We start from the raw sequence: 23,569 nt of genomic DNA on the forward strand, positions 1-23,569 counted from the left end.
CCATAGACCCAAAGTCTACAGTAAAGTTAAAGTCCCAAAAACATTGTCAAAATGATTGAAACAGATTTGGTTTCTTTTATTTTTGAAAAACCCAGCTTTTTAAAAATCGGCATATGTATGTTCTATCCTGCCTCTCAGTTGTTTTCAGTTCCTTTGGCTTGCTTCCTTTTGCATATAAGGATTGGTCTTCTGCCTTCTGAAACTGCCAGAACTAATTTTGAGTCAGCCTGTGTATATTTTAATATAGCATTATTCAGAGGAAACGGGGGAATATGCATGTTCAATTGCATGATTCATCACTAGAGAGACCTAGCCAGATGCCACCCAACAGAATTCTTTTGAACAATGCCACTGCCTTAATGACAGATTTCTCATGTAGTCCAAGTGTCTTTCAAGAACACGAGCCAATATTTTCTTCTCGCCCCTTATGAAAGCAACCTTGTATAGTCATACAATGCAGCAGAATACTACTTGAAAGGAATAGTCTTGCTGGTATGGAAATTGTATGAGTTGTAGCTTGGAAAAGTACCTCTCAAATGTCAAACTTGGGGGTGTCCCTAATATTTCAAACGACCCTGTATTAACATTGCAAAGTACCTCATTCTGAATACATTTCTGTTCCACTGAGTTTTCCTAGTACTGACTTAGAGCCACACTAGACTTTGTTCCCACCAAGGGGGATGCTGTTGGAAATAAAATAGCCCTACTTACACCTCTCCCTATCATATTATCTCTAGGACAATGGTTCCAAAACACTCTCTCACACACCTCGGCCACTTGAAAATTGTTGAGAGTACTTGGTCGACCACTCACAATGTTTCTGCTTGTTGTAACTATGGCAATGCATTGGGTTAAATGCTGTACGCTTTTAAAATTGCTTTTTTATTTCTTATATATTGCATGCTATTATATTAAGCCTGAAATTCATGGAATTCAAATTGTAATGCCAAAAAATGCAAGATAAGAAACAGAAGAAATAATAAAATGCAATTAAAATCAATACGGATATTTAATGCCACCGATATGCCACCTCCTATAAAGGTAAGGGGACCCCTGACCATTATGTCCAGTCGTGACCAACTCTGGGGTTGCGGCGCTCATCTCGCTTTATTGGCCGAGGGAGCCGGCGTACAGCTTCCAGGTCATGTGGCCAGCATGACTAAGCCGCTTCCGGTGAACCAGAGCAGCACACAGAAACGCCGTTTACCTTTCCGCCGGAGCGGTACCTATTTATCTACTTGCACATCGGCGTGCTTTCAAACTGCTAGGTGGGCAGGAGCAGGGAACGAGCAACAGGAGCTCACCCCATCGCGGGGATTCAAACCGCTGACAATCTGATCGGCAAGTCTTAGGCTCTGTGGTTTAACCCACAGCGCCACCCGCATCCCACATGCCACCTCCCATATTCAACCACAAATCCACAGGTGCCCTGTAGACCACCTGGTGCAGCTCCTAGACCTAGACCATAGTTCGAGAACCCCTGTTCTAAGAGGATTTGCTATGTGACGCACTTTGACCACCCTGAGTTTCCTTGCCACAGTCAGTGGTAGCCAATGCCATGAAGCAAGGATAGAAAACTCTCTTTAAGTGGGGGCAGGGGGAAGTCCAACTTGCTACAACCAGTTGGATAGAAAAGCTCAGGCTCAGCAATAGTGGCCATCCATAAGCATTTATAAAGACTGGTTGGTGTCCGGATCCGGCCCAGTCTCCTTCTCAATCCGGCCTGCGGACGGTCTGGTGAATCAGCGTGTTTTTACATGAGTAGAATGTGTCCTTTTATTTAAAATGCACCTCTGGGTTATTTGTGGGGCATAGGAATTCCTTCATTATTTTTTTCCTTTTCAAAATATTGTCCGGCCCCCCACAGGGACCGGCCCCCTGCTGAAAAAGTTTGCTGGTCCCTGAACTATTATTGGATTTTTACCTGGATCGTTTCCTGTATCAAAATCAACAGAGAAGCAGTGGCTGAGGACTGCAATAGCCTGGGTACAATACTTTGTAACTTAAATTAGCAGGGGATTTTATTACCTTTTGGCACAATTAGTCACTTCCTCAGCCAGGGCTTTTGCCTTCTCAAGGAGTGTCCCCTGTGCTTTTACTACGTTGCATATTCCTTCAGACAACTCAAGTTATCCTGTTCTTTTTAAAGTCTTCGGCGATTAACAGTTTTGTGCTATTTGCGTATCTCCTTGTTCACAATGAAATGGACCTCTCTTAGCCCCGGTATGGATGCAATGCAGGCAGACACTGAGGAAATAATGTACCCTCCTTGAGCTTGCCTTAGTTTTGCTGCAACAGTTCGCTGCTGCAAGAGACAAACTCCTGGTCAATTTGAGAAGCAGCTTATTTCTTAGACCAGGGGTCAGCAAACGTTTTCAGCAGGGGGCCAGTCCACTGTCCCTCAGACCTTATGGGGGGCTGGACTATATTTTTTGGGGGGTGGGGGGAATGAACAGGTTCCTATGCCCCACAAATAACCCAGAGATGCATTTTAAATAAAAGGACACATTCTATTCCTGTAAAAACACGCAGATTCCTGGACCGTCCGCGGGCCGGATTGAGAAGGCGATTGGGCCACATCTGTCTTAGACATTAGGAAATGCTGTACAAAAAGTGTATGCAAGCAGAACTATTTTGGATTACAATGCCTAATTTATTAATTTTTTGTAATTTTATGTCCACCTCTTTTTGTGGTGCAGGTACTTAAAAGTGGCTTACAGTTCAAGCTAGGATAGAGTAAGATGTGGGTAGGCAAACTAAGGCCCAGGTGCCGGATCCGGCCCAATCGCCTTCTAAATCTAGCCTGCGGACGGTCTGGGAATCAGTGTGTTTTTACATTACAATGTGTCCTTTTATTTAAAATGCATCTCTGGGTTATTTGTGGGGCATAGGAATTCGTTCTCTCTCCCCCCCCCCCCCATATAGTCCGAGCCCCCAAAAGTTCTGAGGGACAGTGGACTGGCCCCCTGCTGAAAAAGTTTGCTGGAGAACAAGAAGAACATACATTTAAAGAAGATTCGAAAATGTTTGTTGAATATACGGGAGGAAATTGTGTACACTTGAAAATGTTGGCAACGTTCAGATAAACCCAACAGTGTATACAAATTTTGGTTTAGTTTATGTAAAATATGCAGGGATTTACGATATGTAAATGAACCATGGAAAGAGAAGAATACACACACACACACACACACACACAGTTAAAGCTAGTATAAGTAACGTCTTTGTGTGTGCACCTCGTAGTTCCATGAAGGTACCTACCTAAAAAGTTGTTTTTAATTATGGAAACTTGGCAGCTGGGAGCACAGATTAGTACTGTTAGCTCCATTCATGCCTCTCTTTGGGGACACTCAAATTAAAATTAATCTGAAAAATATATATAAATGCTGCATTTCTTCCTCCTTGCAATAAATGATTTTTCTGGCAGTCTTGGAACTTGCCATTTCTTAGGATATGAGATTTTACAGAATCCTACAGTTATAAATTTACCATAGCAGTCTCTTGCTCTGAGACCTCGTGTCGTGTTGTGATTTATTGTTCTTGAGGATGGCGAGCCGTCAAATGTAGCATTTTTGCTTTGTCAAATACCTTTCAGTGGTACTGCTTTCTATACAGAACTCATTTTCTTTGGTACTGTACTCTGTATTTATAAGATAAGAGCAATGCTTATCTTGGTGGGGAGGTGAAGAGTGTATGCATGTATATAATTATATTGATGTGGTCATAGAAAGTTTGCAATATTGCCTATTCTTAGCTGGCCTGGGAATGGCATTCTGACCACACAGTTCTCTGTATTTCCTCATAAGGTCTTCCAATGTTTAAATTTCTCAGATATTTCTCTTGTTGAGAATAAGAAATTCGTATGCTTACAATGGGAATGGAATATATACCGTATTTTTCACCCCATAGGACGCACTTTTTCCCCTCCAGGGCTGAAGCCTGGAGAGCAAGAGGCATCGGTGCGCACCGACCCCTCTCGCTCTCCAGGCTTCAGGAAGCTATCTGCAAGCCTTGCAAGCCTGGCAGGAGTTCCCGCAGGCTCACAAGGCTTGCGGGCAGCAGCCTGCAGCCCCGGAGAGTGTCCGCAAGCCTTGCGCGCCCGGCAGGAGGTTCCGCCGAGCACGCGAGGCTTGGGGCGGCAGCCTGTCGCCCGAAGCACGGGGAGCCCTCCGGAGGGTGTCCCATGCTTCGGGCAGGTGTGCGCAAGGCTTGGGGCGGCAGCCGCGGGGGGGGGGGAATAAATTTTTGTTATTCATTTCCCCCCCCAAAAGAACGAGGTGCGTCCTATGGACCAGTGTGCCCTATAGGACAAAAAATACGGTATTTTTTATTTCATACAAATATTTTTGTACATTTTTTCAAGTGTTTATAATTCCCCCTCTCCACTTTTATAAAACAAAAATATTTTAAAAGGAAACTAATGAAACGAAAGAGAAAAATCCTGGAAATATATCACATTTATAATTTGGTGTTGCATTACGTCATCTCGAATATTTTGGATCAGGTGGAAAATGTTACACTAGTATTCGATAAACTTTAGAAAGAGTTAGAAATGAATCTAGCTCTTTGAAACTACTTAACTCACAATGTCTTATCAGGCCCCAATGTGATCTGTTTGGTTTTGCGGTGAAATAGATTCAGAGGTGGTTTTTAAGAAATGCTGAAGCTATATTGATATCTACAATGACGTGCAGCTTAAAACGTATTCTCATTAGACCAAGCCTGTACAGTGGTACCTCAGGTTAAGAATTTAATTTGTTCTGGAGGTCCGTTCTTAACCTGAAACTGTTCTTAACCTGAAGCACCACTTTAGCTAATGGGGCCTCCCGCTGCCGCCGCGCCGCCGGAGCACGATTTCTGTTCTCATCCTGAAGCAAAGTTCTTAACCCGAGGTACTATTTCTGGGTTAGCGGAGTCTGTAACCTGAAGCGTCTGTAACCTGAAGCGTATGTAACCCGAGGTACCACTGTATAGTGGATTGGATTCTTCCACTTACTGAATGGGGCTTTCCTGCACCCGTCTTTCCATTACTGCTGTCTGAGCCCACTAAAAAGCTGTGGAAAGCAGTATAGGCGGCAACAGCGGGGAATTAAGGTTGTTGAAAAGCAGGGAAGGGGTGCCTTGCACAAAGCAAAAGCACCTTCAGCTCAGGGCAAGAGCAGCTTCGAATCTACCCCTAATAAATACACCGCAGCCTTTCCATTGCACAAGCAGGAAACTCTCTTATAAGACACTCCAGAATTGACTTCCACAATTACCATTAAAGCCCCTTTAATGGTGTGTAGTTTTTATCATAAAATAGCAGAAGGAGGCTGAGATAAGGAACTGAAAGTGACTGTTTTTGTTTTACGGACTGAAATGCAAAGGAAAAAGGGAACTGTGGAAGTGCTGCCATTTTATCACTCCAGCGATTTAGTTTATTTCCCTGCGTCTGCACACTGGAGATTTTTTAATTTTATTTTTTAAGATCTTGGTTTTCTGCTCGCCTTGAGGTTGTTTTAAGGCATAGCCACTTTGCCAAGGGGGGGGAGGGGAGAGAATCCTAATCCCATTTCTTAATTGTTTGCAGAGACTTAGCCAGTGTACTTAGGATAGTTGCATAGTGAGCGGTAACTGATTATATTGGGTCAAGGCAGCATATTTTGGTGTGTGTTTGCCTGGCTAGGTCGGCTGACGTGGTTGTGATAAAATTGAAAAATGTACGTTTTACTGCCAGTGGGAAGCAGCAAGAACTTCTGTTCTATTGCACCAAGGCTGCTGGTAATCGTGTTGGGAAACTTGATAACAAGGCTGTCCGTCAGCATCGTTTATGTACTCGGATAAAACATATATTATTAGTGCCTCAGAGAATCGCACTCTTGCTGTGGGCAAAGGAAATAGGCTGCCTCTATAAAAGGCTGTCTAATTCAGTTCAGAGTTGAATCTGGCTGTTTAGAGTTGAAATTGGATTGTCGAGAGGAGAAGTGTTGAAAGTGTTCCAGGCAACACTGATATATCTCACAGGCTTATTGGTGGATCATCAAGGAGACAAAGTTAGTGTTAAGAAATATTCCTTGGAGGAAGAAACTACAGAAGACCATTCTTTCAGACAATGTTGGCTATATAAAAAAGCAATTCAAAAACTGGCTTTGTATTCGTTTGCAGTTCTGACAAGTGGAAATCTGAAAAGGTCTGTGGTTGTCGTAGGCTACAGCATAACCCAGGAACCAGAGCTGTAAACTGGAGCATATTTCTTTTGTGATCTGTTTGGTTTTGCGGTGAAATAGATTCAGAGGTGGTTTTTAAGAAATGCTGAAGCTATATTGATATCTACAATGACGTGCAGCTTAAAACAATTAACCACATTGTAAATAGTATACAGTGAGGGAAATCCCACTATGAACTATTAATAGTTAAGCCACACTCTTTGCCATTGGAGTTTCTATTTCATATGGAACAGGCTAACCCTCATGGCAGGGATAAGGTTGTGTGTGTGTGTTAGGTAGCTCAGTACCGCCAGAAATTGCATTTGATGAGCCATTCGACAAACCGGGGCACTAACCCCTTTAAGGTATGCAATTTTGTGGAGTTGTTTGGCATTAATATATGCCTCTTTCGTAAATTTATTTGTTACAAATATAAGCTGATCCACATGCCAGTTGAATCCTGTGGGGTAGGGGAAAACTGATTTGTTGAAAATAACTTATTTGTATGTTTTAAAGTTAAACAACTCAAACATTCAGAGCAGAGCAAGATTTAATGCTCTGCAACTTTTAGCTGTTTTGCAACTTTATTGTTTGCAAAAAGATAAAAGCACATTTTCCTTAAGATTTAAAACTCGAGGTTTTCATGCCATGTAAAATTTAAAGAATGACTAAAATAGAGTCACTTTTTATTTAGTTGTTACTATGGAGTGTTCTAGCTCCACATTGCTTCTATATGTGGGAACATCTGCCCTTTCCATTTTTGTGAAGCCTCTTTGATCTTTCCTTTCGTTCCTGTTGAGAGCTTGACTGCTTCTTTCTTCCTAACACGTGCGGTGGTCTTCCTGCTGTCATTCAGAGACTCGTGCATTGAACAAATGCATGGATCTTATCAAACGCTTGCTGCTGAATAATGCACCTTTGCTTGCTAGAAACTTGATTCTGCGTGACAACTTTGAGCTATTAATCATTTTAAAAGAAAACGGATATAGTTCTATGTTTTAAATTAAACATGGTTATTTCATGACATGGGTAAGGTATTTCTTTCCCTAGTCCTAACGTGAAGGATGTTTAAATTACGGTGACATATCGAGAGGTGTAATCCTCTATGTGTGAAGCATGAAGCAATTTATATCAGAATATTAATCCTATACAGTATAATCATAGTTAACATGGTGACTAGAGGGGGAGAAAGAGAGAGTTGTAATGTGGTTATAAATTGACACATGTACTAAATGGTTTCAATGGCCAGGATCCTGACTAATTGTCCACAAATGGAAGAGCTACTTCGATCCAATGTACGATCCTAACAGTAGAAGAGGAGAGGCAGATTTCTCCAATTTCTTCTTTCTCCCCTGCAGTCCCTCTTGCTGCTCAGAGGGACCCCCATCCCTCTCAAGATGGTGGGGCAAAAAGGGCTTCAGAGGGAAGGGAGAATCAGTGAAGATTGTCACCCCAGCCTCCTCTTATGAGTAGAACTCTGCTCAGGGGATGCTCTTGCCAGCAGAAGCCTACTTAGGGCACATGAGGGACGCGGGTGATGCTGTGGTCTAAACCACTGAGCCTCTTGGGCTTCCCATTCAGAAGGTCAGCTCTGGAAGAATCAGGCTTTGTACCAAAGCACCCTAGCTCAGCTGAAGGAGCACTTTGACATGAAGGATCTTGGTGAGGTATCCAACTATCTTTCTCTGCAGGTAGAGAAAGACCAGGCAGGAAATTTTCTGGGACACCAAACACCGAAAATTGCTAATGTACTACCAGGCTGCATTTGGTTGATTCAAATCCTATGGACACACCAATGGTAACAGATTACCAGGTACAGTGGTGCCCCGCAAGACGAATGCCTCGCAAGACGAAAAACCCGCTAGATGAAAGGGTTTTCTGTTTTTCGCTGCGCTTCACAAGACGAATTTCCCTATGGGCTTGCTTCACAAGACGAAAGCGTCTTGCAAGTCTTGCGATTTTTTTCGCTCCCCCCCTTTTTCTAAGCCGCTAATAGCCTTTTAGCCACTAAGCCACTAAGCCTTTAATAGCCGCTAATCCGCTAAACCGCTAATAGCGCTAATCCGCTAAGCCGCTAATAGGGTTGCTTCGCAAGACGGAAAAACCGCTAGACGGAGAGACTCGCGGAACAGATTATTTTCGTCTTGCGAGGCACCGCTGTAGATGGTACTGCTGAAGCATTTTCTGACACTACACTGTACAGATGCATTCTAGGCAAACTGAATTTCATTGCTAGATGTTCAAGACCTGATATAGCTGTAAGCACTAATATGCTTAGCAGACATGCTAACAATCCTGCTGTTCAGGATTGGAAAGCTCTCAAACGCATAGCACGCTATCTGAAGGACACTTTGCACTACAGACTGAGGTTCACGAGTCAGAAGACTGGAGGTCTTGAAATCTTTGCAGATGCTAGTTTTGGAAGTGACACCACTGATGGTACCAGCACTTCTGGAGTGTGCTACATGTACAACCACTGTCTGTTTGACTGGCTGTGCAAGAAGCAGATGACAGTAAGCCTAAGTTCCTGTGAAGCAGAACTCAATGCCCTGTCATTTTCACTCCTGGATTGTGAATGATTGATGAAACTGTTTCAGAATGTCAGAGTCAAGGTGACATGTCCTTGATACAGGTGTATCAAGATAACAGATCCTGTTTGGCTTTGCTAACCTCAGAGAGTTGCAAGCAAAGAACCAAATACTTGCAGATAAAGTTACATCATTCAAGGGAATGTATCCAGAAAGGACTCATTCAGGTGTCCTACATGCCAGGAAATGAAATTCCTGCAGATCTGTTGTCTAAGGTTGTTAACACAGAACAACTTAAGGTTTATGTACAGCGGTTGCAGTTGGGTCAAAATATGTTGACACAGGTTACACGGAAAGGGGGAGGATGTTGGGATGTTCCGTTCCACCTTAAGGAATGATTGTTGTGTGTCACATGCCTGTTTACACTCCAGCACAGCTTGCTGGGAACTTCCATTTGTGTATAGCTTTTGCTTAGGCTGTCTTGCTTTGGACACAAAGGAGATTGGACATGTTTCCTCTGTCCTGATGTATGCTGAATAAACTGCTTGTAAATATGCTCACACAGCCTCTCCTGCCACTTCTGTTTGCACGTTTTCTCTGCTGAGTAGAGCGTGCCCTAGCTTTTGAAGTTCAGGTCACTGATTCAAGGACTGGAGTTTGTCCGGTACACCAGCCAGTGGGATGGAGCCAGCTGGGGGCCTTCCAATTGCCCCTGCTTCCTTGGTTGTATGCCAACAAGCGGTTCAAATCCTGGCAACCAGGTGAGCTCCCGTTGCTCTGTCCCAGCTCCTGCCAGCTTAGCAGTTCGAAGGCACGCCAGTGCAAGTAGATAAATAGGTACCACTGTGGTGGAAAGGTAAGCAGTGTTTCCGTGCGCTCTGGTTTCCGTCATGGTGTTCCATTGTGCCAGAAGCGGTTTAGTCCTGCTGGCCACATGACCTGGAAAGCTGTCTGTGGACAAACACCAACTCCCTTGGCCTGAAAGCGAGACGAGCGCCGCAACCCCATAGTCGCATTTGACTGGACTTAACCGTCCAGGGGGCCTTCACCTTTTACTTAGGGTACAATACATTCTGTTTGCCTTAGGTTCACATGTTTTTAATCTTAAACCTACTGATTTCTTTTTTTAAAAAATCTGGTTAACAACTTGGGCACATGGGTATTATTAATTTTTTTGTACTGCTCTTTGCATCTCGTGGTGGGTGCACACCCTGTGCTTTGCATAGCTAACCTTCGTCATGTCGTTCCCTTCCACCAGATGCATTCTGTTGCAGGCTATATCATTCTGGTACAGTACCGTAGCTAAAGATACAGTTGTAGGCTTAGTTTGAAATAGCACTTTCTGCTGTTTTCACTGGAATACACATCTTTTGACTGGGTTCACTGGAATCTATCTGCAGTGGCCTTTTCATGCATGCAAGGCAGTTAAGAGTTGAAGGATACATATGCGACCTCTCCCTTCCTTTCAACTCAGTGGTTATAAGGTTGGCAGATTAGGTTAAGAGTTCATGTCCTTCATTACCACTTGCCTTGCACAAATACTTTTTCCTTTCCCTATTTTAACTGGGGAAATACTTCAGTTGCTTCACCTTGTTCGGTAGGTGTGGTTTCTTTTTCCGCATTGCACTGTGCAATCTAAAGTCACAAATTCAAGTACAGATCAGCTTGCCTAGGCAGCAGTTTTCGAAATTAGCCAGTCGTCAGGTACATCTTGCACCTGGCTATCAGCTGCTTGCAACCAAGTGAAGATGTCTAGGTTCCAGGAGGGCACCTAACCATAGTTGTCAACTTTTCCCTTTTTAAAAGGGAAATTCCCTTATTCTAAATAGGATTCCTCGCAAGAAAAGGGAAAAGTTGACAGCTATGCACCTAACATGTCCACAATCTGGAGTTTCGTGCCTGGGGAATCATTGGACCTGGTCTGTTTGCACACACTAAGACCACATCCTGTAGAATTCTGTCAGTTAGATTTTATCTGCACAGTCCGAATGAATTTCAGGAACCAAAAGGCTTTTTCTGAGCAGGAGCAGCGAATGACATTATAATTAGTTGCTGTAGCTTGTCTTCACTTACCCCACCCTACTGCCCTGCTCACAGTTGGATGGGGGGGAATTCAAGTTATGAATGGTCCGTGTCACCATTAAGAAAATGAGGTTGGAATAGGCCAGTGTATATGTGGACTGCCCCTGCTTCAAGTGACTTTTCTTCTTGAAGTTCTCAAAGCTCTTAAGCTAGCTCAAGGTTGTCCTCTGAACTAGCAGGATGTTTAACTCATAATCAGTCACAGTCAGTCCATCATTTGGAAGATAAGACTTTAGAGCCGTCTTGCCCCAAAAGAGCAACTAGGCATTCCGTTTCACCGATTATAACTTTGGTTTAATGACCCATTTGGCGCCTAGCTTACATATCTTGAGTTTCTAACTCTGGCTCTAAGACTTTGAGGAAGGGAAGCATAAAACCAACCAAAGTGCAAGAGTTACGGTGTTACATGCAAATGTATACAAGTCTTGCCAACCATTTCCCCCCCAGTTAAAAAGCGGTGTCAGGAGATTAAAGGTGCAACACAAACTTGGAGATGGGACCTGTGTCTCTGCATTTGCTGATTCAAGCTGGAATAGAATTGGGAGAAGAAAAATGGTCCATGGAGAACAGATCAAGTGGCCAGGCTGCCAACAGCAATCCTGTCCTCAAATCAGTGCTGGACAAGGAATGAGTGGCTTTTCCCTACACCAGAGGTTTTCAACCTTTTTGGGTCCACGGCTCCCTTGACCAACTACATTCTTTCTGCTGCACCCCTTTGGGGCTCAGGAGCCCAGTTGTGTCACCCTTTGCCTGCAGAACTGGCAGTCTCTCAACCTTTTTCAAACACCCTTCCCTTGTGGAGTGTTCCCTCAGCCTCCTCTCCCCTTGGGAGTCCTCTGGGCAGCCACAGGGGCCACTCCTGGTCTCTGAACTGCCTCCCCCTGCCCCAAAGAAAAGTGCCTTCTCCCATTGCCCACAGGGGCCTGGGAAGCACCCCTTGGCCAGCGCCAGAGCCACCATTTGCCTGTGGAGCTTGTAGCAAGGGCTGCTGCAACAAACAGCTGTGCGGCGGCGTGGCGGCAGCAGCAGGAGGCCCCATTAGCTAAAGTGGTGCTTCAGGTTAACAACAGTTTCAGGTTAAGTACGGACCTCCAGAACGAATTAAGTACTTAACCCGAGATACCACTGTATTGTATACAATATTGTGGCAATATTGCCCAAATGGAAGCCACAATAAATATAGTTTGTATGGTTTTATTGAGGACTTGTACAACTGCATGTCGAATTAGTTGATGAGGAATGGACCACCAGATTATGAACTAACTCTGCTCTTTTGGGTATAGTTGATGAGCCAATTCTGAACTGGAAAATGTTCTGCTTGCCACAGCCGTTTATTTCACAACACAAAGAAGGTAATCTCTTTTGTAAAGACAGATAGCCAAAATGAGTTCAATGCCCTTTTGTTTTAAGCTGGAGTAACCATATGTTGATTGGCGTTGTCTGTGCTGATGTTTACTCTTGTCGGACTTTTGTCTAAGCCAAGTCTCCTTACCTCTGGAAGGACATGGTGACACAGTAGATAACTGTGGCCTTGTGAGTTGGTTGCTGCTTCCTCCCACCCCTCTCTTTTTCTTCCAAATTCAGAATGGGCGGGCACCATGCCCTCTGTGTGTGTCAATACAGCTGCCTTTTTGCCCTTGGACGTTGGATGACAGGTCATTAAAGTATGTCTTGCTTCTTAATTTTTAAAGTGAGAGCTGGTGTGGGCAGCTGCCATGGAGCTACACTGGTACATTCACAATGGCTGGCTGTATGGCCTCATCCTGTACTGCACACTAAAGGGCCTCTGAGAGAGGGAGAAAGCTGCAAGTATAGTGCTATGGCAGCTGGCATCTCTAGATATGGGTGCCAACCATAGCTCTTTAGCAGCAGGTGCACACAGGAAGGCAAAAGAGAAGGGATGTTTTCCCACTTGATTGGTCCAACATAAAAACCAGCTGAGGCAGCCTAGAATAGCAACAACATTTTTTGCTACTGCCTCATCACACTGTTGACTCACGTTAAGCTTGTGGTTCACCAAGACCCCAAGATCCTTTTCACATGTACTGATAGCAAGCCAAATGTCCCCCATCCTATATTTGTGCATCTGGTTCTTCCTGACGAAGCGCAGAACCTTACCTTTGTCCCTATTGAAATTCATTTTGTTAGCTTGGGCCCAGTTCTCCAATCTGTTAAGGTCATTCTGAATCCTGATTTTTGCCTTCTGTGGCATTAGCTACCCCTCCTAGTTTGGTGTCACCTGCAAATTTGATGAGCGTCCCCTCAATCCCTTCATCCAAATAGTTTATAAAGACATTGAACCCAACACTATGACCCAGCTCTGCTCCCTCCTGAAACAAACGGGAACTTTGGGCTTCTACTAGCCCTCTCCGTCTTGGTAGTAATAGAGGCGCTTAGCTGCCTGCACTGTTCAGAAATGGTTTGAGGCATTGGTGAGCTTGAAGCTACACTACAGGGTATCAAGAAAGTGGTTTGTGCCACTGAGACTTCAGTGAGAGGGAAATGGACTTGGAATCTTGTTTCCTCTCACGGATAAAGTCTGATGGCCAAATGGTGTACAGCTCTGGAAATACTTCATACAGTAAATGTAAACTTAAGATGTTAAATATTGTCGATATTGTCAATATTGTGGTAGATAGGTAGCCGTGTTGGTCTGCCATAGTCAAAATAAAAAAAATTCCTTCCAGTAGCACCTTAAAGACCAACTAAGTTAGTTCTTGGTATGAGCTTTCGTGTGCATGCACACTTCTTCAGATACCAATATTGTGGTTTGAGTCCTGGAAACTCTGTCCAAATATACTGGCCGTGTAACAAAGCAAATGAATTTTGGTCTCAAACAGAATAGAGAGAAAAACAATTTGCTCCAGGTCCTGTTTTATTCTGATTAGCCAGTATCAAAAAGCACCTTAGCAGCAAACAGAACTAATATCCTATATCAGGGATGTCCAACCGGTCGATCGCGATCTAGATCACTGCCAGTTCACTGGGTAGATCACTGCCAGTTTTTTTATAGTGGGAGTAGATCGCAGTCTCTTGGAAGTTGGACGTGCCTGTCCTATATAATCATTGCTGTAAGGTGTTAGGCAAAACCTTGATAAGTCTTCAACCCACTCATAATAGAATGGGAAACAGAAATGTCTGAACACACAACCATGGCAAAGCTTACAGTCTTATTTCAGGGTGAAAGAAGGAAGACGGGGGTTTAATATATTTAGACAGAATTGGACAATGTTCATGGAATACTGGTGTAATTTAAGATGTGTTCTCAACTTCCAAAATATTTATTCGAGGTGATTTAGGATTGTTTGCAATGCTGCCTGTGCGTGAGCAGAATGAATTTTTACTTATTTGGGTGTGATTCATGCTCTGCACCCTGAAGTGGTTTGGCCCAAGACGCAGGTTAATGTTGGTGGGAACTGGGCCCTAAGAGTGAAGCATGATGCTAAGTATGGGAACAATGCAAAAGGAGGTTTTTTTTTGCACAGATGCAGGCGGAAAGAGGAAGTTAGGAGAAAGGGTAGTGAGAGGTTTTGGGGGTGTATGAGAGAGAAAGCAGGGCAGGGGAGGAACTCCACCATCCCAAGGCTCAGAGAGCAGTGCTCAGCCATTTTTGGTTTCAATTTTAGTTTCTCATTTTTCCAGTCTTCCCTCAGTTCTCCCTCCACCTCATCTTTAGCTTTGGTTCGGCACCTTAGAAAGACACTGAATTGAGGCTTCTTATAGCCACAAGTCCTGGCAGACCCCTGATAATAGGAATGTACAGGAGCTCTTCCGAAATGGATGGTGTGATTGACATTGTGCTGGAAGCATCTCAAGCATCTGGTGGTGATAACGAGGCAAGTTTTGCTGGGGATTATTTTACGGCTTTCGAGTCCGTTTGCTGCTTTTCAGCCATAGTGTTTTAAAGGAGGAGTTGATCTGAAGCTGCAAAATAAACAGTCTATTGTGATTGAACATCTAAGAGTGATCGAAGTTACTGTTCAGGGGATTGCAGAAACTGGACCTTGTGGTTTTGATTTGCTGTTGTAGTTTTGTTGCAGGGCTGAAGAAGGAAGGGTTCAGCTTGCACAACAAAGCTATTCTGGTGGAGGCAGAGCAATCGCGTCCATTTTTGCACATGGCTTTCCATGAAATAACTCGGAGATCTATGATCACAGAGATTAAAGCATTTCCCCCTCCTGAATGGCCCTCTTTTGCTCTGTTCCTGAAGGAATAGTCTCCTTGCACTGCTACTGCAAGAAGCAGCAGCCCTACCCAACCCAAGTATTACAAATCTCTATCTGAATGTGATCTTCCAAAGCAAGGGCTAAGGGTAGAGTGGGGAACCTGTGGCCATTCAAATGTTCTTGGACTACAAGTCCCGCCAGCCTCAGCCAGCATGACTATTGGTCTGGAATGAGATGAGTTGTAATCCATCAACATTAGGAGGGCCACAGGTTCCCCACCTGTGAAGAGAAGAAGAGTTTGGATTTGTTATCCTGCCTTTCACTCCCTTTAAGGAGTCTCAAAGCGGCTAACATTCTCCTTTCCCTTCCTCCCCCACAACAAACACTCTGTGAGGTGAGTGGGGCTGAGAGACTTCAAAGAAGTGTGACTAGCCCAAGGTCACCCAGCAGCTGCATGTGGAGGAGCGGGGAATCGAACCCGGTTCACCAGATTATGAGTCTACCGCTCTTAACCACTACACCACACTGGCTCACTGTGCACTAAGGAGGCCTGTTCCTGGTTGCATGCTAAAGTGTGAGAGGAAGTCCTGACTTGTTTTTTCTCAATAAAAGCAGCTACAAGAAGGGTGCAGATTTGAGCACAGGATTGCTGTTGGTAGACTGGCCACTTGATCTGTTCTCCACGGTCCAGTTTTCTCCTCCCAATTCTGTTCCAGCTTGAACCAGCAAATGCAGAGACAAAGGTCCCAACTCCAAGTTTGTGTTGCACCTTCAATCTCCTGACACCGCTTTTTAACTGGGGGAAAAATGGTTGGCAAGACTTGTATACATTTGCATGTAACACCGTAACTCTTGCTCTTTGGTTGGTTTTATGCTTCTCTTCCTTAAAGCCTTAGAGCCGGCATTAGAAACTCAGATATTTAAGCTAGGTGGCAAATGGCTCCTTAAAACCAAGGTTTCAGTCACCAAAACAGATTTTCTAGTTGCCATTTTGGGGCGAGATGGCTCCAGTGTCTTATTTTTCAAATGAATGATTGACTGGGATTGATTCTCAGCGAAACATCTGGCTAGTTCAGAGGACAACCTTGAGCTAGTTTAAGAGCTTTGAGAAATTCAAGAAGAAAAGTCACTTGAAGCAGAGACTGTCCACATATATACAGTGGTGCCTCGCAAGACGAAAAGAATCCGTTCTGTGATTCTCTTCGTCTAGTGGTTTTTTCGTCTTGCGAAGCAAGCCCATTGACGGCTTAGCGGCTTAGCGGCTTATCGGATCAGCTGATAAGCGGCTTAGCGGCTTAGAAAAAGGGGGGAAAGGGAAAAAAACCCGCAGGAACTCGCAAGACATTTTCGTCTTGCGAAGCAAGCCCATAGGAGATTCGTTTTGCGAAGCACCTCCAAAACGGAAAACTCTTTCGTCTAGCAAGTTTTCCGTCTTGCGAGGCATTCGTCTTGCGGGGCACCACTGTACTGGCCTATTCCGACCTCTTTTTCTTAATGGTGACACAGACCACCCATATTCCCGCGGGAATATTTTTCACAACTGTGAGCAGAGCAGTGGGGTCAAGCTACAGCAATGAATTATAATGTCATTCACTGCTCCTGCTTAGAAAAAGCATTTTGGTTCCTGAAATTCATTCGGATTGTGCAGATAAAATATAAGCCCAGGCATCTTCACTTGGTCTCAAGTGGCTGATAGGTGCAAAATGCGCCTGGTGCCTGGCTAATTTCGAACAGGGGAACATTTTGCCTACATGGGCTGGATCCTTATCAGACCCTAGTCAGTGGGGGCAGATTTTACAAGTAGATCTGGTCCAGAAGTCAGGACTTAAGAGGTTGCCAAGAGTTCCCATGGGGAACATTTTCGCACCGCCAATCCATCTTCTAGGGCCAATGCCTGTTGTCCTTTGCCAATGCACAATTAGGAATGCACTTTAAGGCTTCCAGTTGTGCACTGACAACTGCATCTGTACCTTCCCAATACTAGACATCACATATTCTCAAAGGTGTGGGGCAGGTAAGCATGGTTTGGGGAATGCAGCCTTGCAGGCAATGTTTGAATCCCTGCCAGTTTGACTTGCAAGCCAAAGTTTCCTCACCTGTGCTGTTGAGAAGCTCAAGGTGATATGTTAACGAGCCCCCTAGGATAAGGCTAAAACTGGTGATATTGACTTGCAACATCCATGCCTTTAAATAGTGCAATTTGATCACAAATGCAATGTATGTTTGAGAAGAGAGAAAAGGGTATTGTAGAAACACTAAGCAGAATGAGCTGTCTTACGATGTATTTTGTTAAAATTGCTTTTTTATGATTATGGGCAGAGCTTTATTTGTTTTTTTGCTCTGTTATAACAGATTGTGTGCAATCTTATCTTTTTCTCCATAGGCTTCACCTGGCCTGCAAGACATTCTTAGGATTGCATCTTTAATGAAGCACTTTAGCACTACACAAGTTTATAAATGTACTTTAAACCTTCCCGAAAAAGACACCCCAAATCATTAACTTTTCTGCTCAGTGACCTGTTCTCAGCTTTGTTTGTTTACTAGAAAAACCAAGAACAAACAGTGACTGCATTCTGACATTGTGTATTTACTTTACCAAAATAAACTCCAGGCGAATTCATAATCTGAAGATAAATGTGCAAATAACAGCCTGTTTGGTTTGGATGCAAAGATGGCTGGACTACTTTTGCATAGCTGGCCAAAGTCTTTGTGAGCTAATATATCAAAACTCCCCGTGAAAGGTCTTTTATGACTTCTGGGATGACTGCAGCAGTAATACTTGCTGCCTTTTGAAAACCAGGCGGCCACAACCCTACCCTTTAGATCGTATGGTCAGATAACATGTACAAGTTTTTTGTATATACAAATCGTACAGTCTGGGCAACGAAAGGTCATGGCTGTGTACAGTCAGCATAACCTCGCCAGTGTGCTGGCAGAACATGGTTGTGTTGTGAATTGACGTGGCATAGAATTTGTTCTCTGCCCGTGTCACCATCCCTATTTTGGCTGCTCTGCCTCTGTATTTTCTCTGGCAGAGCAGCTGTGTTGATGGTGTATCCCTACAGCACGTTGGAGACTTCTGATCTGCTGGTAGAATATATTGTGTTCCGCTGCCGGGCTTCTGCTGAGATCCTAGAACTCTTCGGCTGATGCAAACCCAAGGATAAGATTGCACTCTGATATTTTATTTGCATCAGTTTTAAATTCACCCTTTCTGTGTGGAGATTTGAAAAGACGATTCTGCCGGCAAAAATTCAAAATACGGTATACATTTTGGAATGAATACTCTTCTTTCAAAACAAAACGTTAAGTGTAAATACAATATTATAAACTTGAAATTGGTCTTGAAGAATGGAATAGTTTTGCATTAACAGTTTCTTTTCAGTTCAGTTGTAATAGGAGGAAGAATGAAATCTTGCTTGCTAACATTCTGTCGATTCAGTGAAATGCAGACTGTGTTCTTAGCCTTATAAGAAACCAAGTGTTTACACTAGCAATGAATGCTCCCTCTTCGCTGCTGCCTCCTCCTCCTTTTCTTCTTCTTCCTTTTTCACATGCTGTTTACTTTCAGAGCCTTGGCTTGTGTTTGCGGTTTTCCATTTTCTGTCAAGCTGCACTGGTAGAGATAAAAGCGATCTTCGTTCTGCAAGTTGTCTTATATCTGTTTTACGGACTATCTGCCCTTTTCAGATATGTAGCTGCGGAAAACACTTCGGGCCACTCAGGGCAAAATAAACTAACATGAAAAAGTCTTGTGTTTTTCAACTTAGTGTTCAAGAACATAGGTTCTTCATGGTGGTGAAACGATATTTTCTCATTATGATTTGACAATATGCCAGTAACAAAATATGCAATAATTTACTGACCAGTGAAGTTAAAAAATTAAAAAAATTCTTCAGTTCTTTGGGCAATTTATTTTCACCACCATTTAAAGGAAAGGTAGGGGAAGGGATATTTTGACTATGTCTGAAGTAGTAGTTCTTTTTAAGGATAACTCTGGTTTTGTTTCGTTTTAAAATATTTTTATTAACCAATTTTCACATAACAATTTGTCAGTCCTCTTAATCAATTACATTATTTCCCCCCCTTTCCCCCCCTCAACCCTCCCTCTCCCCCTCACCAAGGTCTTCCCTCAGCTCCCCTCCCTGATTTCTTTACATACATTGTTTTCTGCATGTTGTAAAATTGTACGTATGCTTACTTTATCATATGTTCAGCTAATAAATTTGTGAATGTTTATTCAAAACCTGCCAGAGGCCAATTCATTTTCTTGGTTTTTTTAGATAGTTTGTAAAAAAGTCCCCATTCTTCCTTGAAGTCACCGTTGTCCTTTTCCCGCAGCTTATATGTCAGTTTGGCCAATTCCGCATAGCTCATCAATTTTTCTTGCCACAGTTCTTTCGTTGGGATTTCCTCATTCTTCCATCGTTGTGCTAGCAAAACTCTTGCCGCTGTTGTAGCATGCATAAATAAGTTCTTTACTTTTATTGGCAGGTCTTGTTCTACAATAGGATAACTCTGGTTTTTATTTAGTTTCTTGTGGCAGTCGTCTTCTTCTTCTTCTTCTTCTTCTTCTTCTTCTTCTTCTTCTTCTTCTTCTTCTTCTTCTTCCACTCACACAAAACTCAGCCCCTGCTCTGCCTATGTAAGCCCTGCCATCGGTTCTGATAGCTGAATGGAACCATATTCCGAGGGAATATGAGATGCTTGGGAACATTGGTGAATGTTGTTCTGCTCCCACCTTCATGCTTGCAGTGTTTCTGCCGCTTAAATACTGAGCTAACACCCCCCCCCCGTTAAATATAGTTTAGGCAATGTTGTAGTGAGCTCACTAAATCATCGTGCATCATGCCTACTTGCTTCTGTAGTTTATAAGGAAGGAGGTCTTTATTAAAATGACAAAGTGAGCCTGCCAGAAATCCCTACTCGAATTATTTAGATTTAATTTTCCCTTTGATAGTTTCACTTATTTTGAATCCTACAGATTTATTCCATTTGTTGTTGTTTAGTCGTTTAGTCGTGTCTGACTCTTCGTGACCCCATGGACCAGAGCACGCCAGGCACTCCTGTCCTCCACTGCCTCCCGCAGTTTGATCAAACTCATGCTGGTAGCTTCAAGAACACCACCCAACCATCTCATTCTCTGTCGTCCCCTTCTCCTTGTGCCCTCCATCTTTCCCAACATCAGGGTCTTTTCCAGGGAGTCTTCTCTTCTCATGAGGTGGCCAAAGTATTGGAGCCTCAGCTTCATGATCTGTCCTTCCAGTGAGCGCTCAGGGCTGATTTCCTTCAGAATGGAGAGGTTTAATCTCCTTGCAGTCCATGGGACTCTCAAGAGTCTCCTCCAGCGCCATAATTCAAAAGCATCAATTCTTCGGCGATCAGCCTTCTTTATGGTCCAGCTCTCACTTCCATACATCACTATGTCTAATTTATTCCATTAGACATACAAAATAGCTCCAGATTTCAAGAAAGAGCAGTCAGGGAAATGTGTTGACCTTTGGGATGGTATATAGACTCTCCAAAAGAATTACAAAAACGTAAGATAATGCTAGAGCACGATTGCAATCTTAGTTTAACCCACTTATCAAGTTATAGTACTTTAATTGAATGTCCTTTCCCTGAAGATCTGCTTTTAACCGTTTCTTTGTGGGTTTTTCTTTTTGTTTTTTTTTACGTTTGTGCAACTAACGTCTTGAGGATTAAGATTCTTGTTGAAAGATGAATTTGGAAGTTTTCTGGGGGGGGGGGGGAATTACAGATCATTTCTCTGTGCTTTCTGAGGGAAATAAGAAAAGCTGATATCAAAGGGGAAATGTTTCCTTGGTCCCAGGATTAAATAACAGTGGTGGTGCTGCTGCTGCTGCTGATAATAATAATAATAATAATAATAATAATAATAATAGTAATAGTAATAATAATGTGGACAACTAAATAATCAGGATTTTGCCAGCTTTGAAAACAACAGAAAGCATAGCTTAGTATGTTATGTAGTAATAAAGAATACAGAAACACATTTCAATGACTTTGTAAAAGTTCTTTTGGGGTTTTTCAGGGTATGTGTGTGTTTGTTTTTTGCAATAGAGTTGTCTAATTTGAGGAAGTGAAGCCAAAGAGGATCTAAACCTGGGTGCTATTTTTGTCTGGGCTACCTTTTTAATGCAGAAATGAAACTTCTGAATCTGGAAATTTTGTTAAGTAGAACGAGCTTGTTCAGGAAGTGGAGAATAATAATTCCCTTAACTTTCTGCAACTTGGCACGACCAGAGCCTGCACCTCTTCAACAAACAGCAGTGGTCTGCCTTGGTTTGTTTTACCGTTTCTCCACCATGACTTTCAGAAGTTGCTTCCACAGCATTGTGGGACGAGAGTTCTAGAACAGTTTCTAAAAGAAGGCACTGTTTCCACTAAGTGGTTTCAGAAAGCCACTTCAGGATTTGAATGGATGGTATTAAGCAACACCTTCAACAGTGCTCTCTGTTTGCTTGTAGAATTCTTGAATTTTTAAAAACAAGTGGGTGGTGTCGAGTTTTCAACATTGCAGTATATCGCCAGCCAAACATTGTGGTTTGGCGATATACCTTGATGTTGAGAAAAGCTGCATTGGCCCCAGCTGGCGAGATTCCGGATGAAATTGTCGCAGCTCTCATTGTGGGAGCTGAGGTGCTTTTGTCCCAGCGCCTTGAGGGCTGTGGCCAATACAGCTGGCCCCAGCATGCTGCTCAACCGGGGGGCAGAAAGCCTTGTGCTAGTCCCCATTTCTCCTAACCTACCTCACAGAGTTGTTGGGAGGATGAAACTTCGGGGGGGGGGGGAGAAAAGGAGTTTTGGAGCTCGTTGTAGAGAAAGGCTGGGGGGGGGAGAACCCCCAAATCTTCGCTGTCATTCCAAATCAATGCAACGTACTCTATATCTTCTTTAAAAAATGTAACTAACATTTTTTCTTTGTGGATTTCTTTCAGGCCAAAGCTGTGAACCTTAGAATGTCATGATGGCTTGCCTTACGGTGACAGAAATGGAAAGCCCGGCCTCATCTACTCTTCACCAGAATGGTGGCGTCCTTGGGAATGCGGCTGTTTCCACGCACACAGAGCCACTGCTTCGAGTTTACTTGTATCATTCCCAAGGAAAGATGGACGGCGATTATCTACAGTTTCCAGCAGGAGAGTACATTGCAGAAGAGATCTGTGTTGCTGCTTGTAAAGCCTGTGGTAAGATCACACACCCTGTTTTCTGACCGACGGAACCGTTCCAGCCTCACTTTTCTGGGATTTGGCAAGAAAACACAGATCAGAATGGCACTTTGTGGCTCAGACAGCAGCCCCAGCAATGTTCCTTCAATGCTTTGCAATCAAATGTTTGAAGGACTGTCCCAGGGGCTGTTGGAACAGCTGTGTACTGCACCTCAAAGCCTTGACAGCTGAGGCTTCAGAGAGCAGTTCTGGGAGGGAGAAGTGGTTTGATGGGAGTGTGCTTGCTCCAGCACAGGAACGGTCGTTTAAGTTCCAGATTGTTCCTTTGCAGCCCCACCCTTACCCACATCTGACATCCCCAGGTTTGACCCACAGCCTGGAGGTTCACCCATGGTTTAGTGTCATGCAGATGACTCTTGGGGTCCCCTCTCTGCTTCCCCCCATTAACTGCTCTTTAGAATTGCCAGAACACTAAACTGTACTCACTCTTAACTACTATTGAAACAAGCTAGCTTCATGAAACATAGCTTGAAAAAAGCATAGTTAAGACTAACTGGGTTGTCCACGTTTGGACGTAACTCAAACCTGAAGTTAGTTGCTATGGTCACCTTCTGACTAGAGGGGGAGCATGCTTCACATAATGCTGGCACGTTCACATAATGCTCAACCATAGTTTAACATTTCACCTAAACAAGGCTTTTGCTGGTGTGAGGAAAAGAATGGAACCTGCGGCTGGTGCTCACACCTTCCTGTTCGTCTCGGAAGCTGCGGTTGTCTTTTGAAACCATAGGTTCCTCTTCACTCAAGCTGCCCCTGGTATTCTCTGACGAGACAAAGGAAGCTTTTGCTGAACCAAATGGGAAAAAGGTGCTTTCAAAAGAGACCCAAAGCCTGGACGATATCTTGATGGTGTAGGTGACAGTCACCGGTCCTTCTCGCTCCTCTGGCAATTTTAGGATTTCAAACATTTGATTAAGAATTTGCATCCATGCATTTAAGAGAAAATGTGACCAGAGGCTGCACATTTTTCTTGGGAAGACTTGGGAAGGAAAACTGTTCAGTGTAACAGAAATCTTAGTGCCATTAATGTCATTAAAAGAAATCAGTCTGTTTTGTGGAATTAGAGAATAGTTTGGTTCCATATTTTTAAGCTGCTAGTGTCATCTAAGATTGTCCATTGCTAACTGTTGGAATTTGATTAATAGCATAACATTATCTGCTGGTGTGTACTTTCTGGTGACAACTCCTGCATGGGCTGTTCCTTTTTTTATCTCTACCAAGTATTTCTGTTATTGAAGTAAATACTGTAGTTAGTGCTTAAGCCGGAGTGCTCAATTTAAAAAAATTACTAGGAAGGTAATTGCAAGGCCATATGCATTGTATCCTGGGGTAGTAGGGGAGCTTTCTGGTGTAAT

At 43.4% G+C, this 23,569-nt stretch overlaps 1 protein-coding gene across 2 annotated transcripts in view; it reads left to right on the top strand.

Moving 5' to 3' along the window:
* The window catches only part of JAK2 (Janus kinase 2), an 82,623-nt gene that overhangs the window by 11,037 nt on the left and 48,017 nt on the right, over positions 1 to 23,569 (top strand). Inside the window, exons 3-4 of one of the 2 annotated variants that reach the window (XM_083482222.1) lie at positions 17,345 to 18,225; positions 21,924 to 22,172. In XM_083482222.1, the coding sequence (XP_083338348.1) occupies positions 21,950 to 22,172 (223 nt within the window). In that variant the 5' untranslated portion in view covers positions 17,345 to 18,225; positions 21,924 to 21,949. The remainder of the gene's footprint in view (positions 1 to 17,344; positions 18,226 to 21,923; positions 22,173 to 23,569) is intronic. The other variant, XM_083482221.1, reaches the window with a different exon arrangement.

Source organism: Podarcis liolepis, assembly GCF_965112155.1.
Source record: "Podarcis liolepis genome assembly, chromosome: 17".
NCBI classification, from domain to species: domain Eukaryota; kingdom Metazoa; phylum Chordata; class Lepidosauria; order Squamata; family Lacertidae; genus Podarcis; species Podarcis liolepis.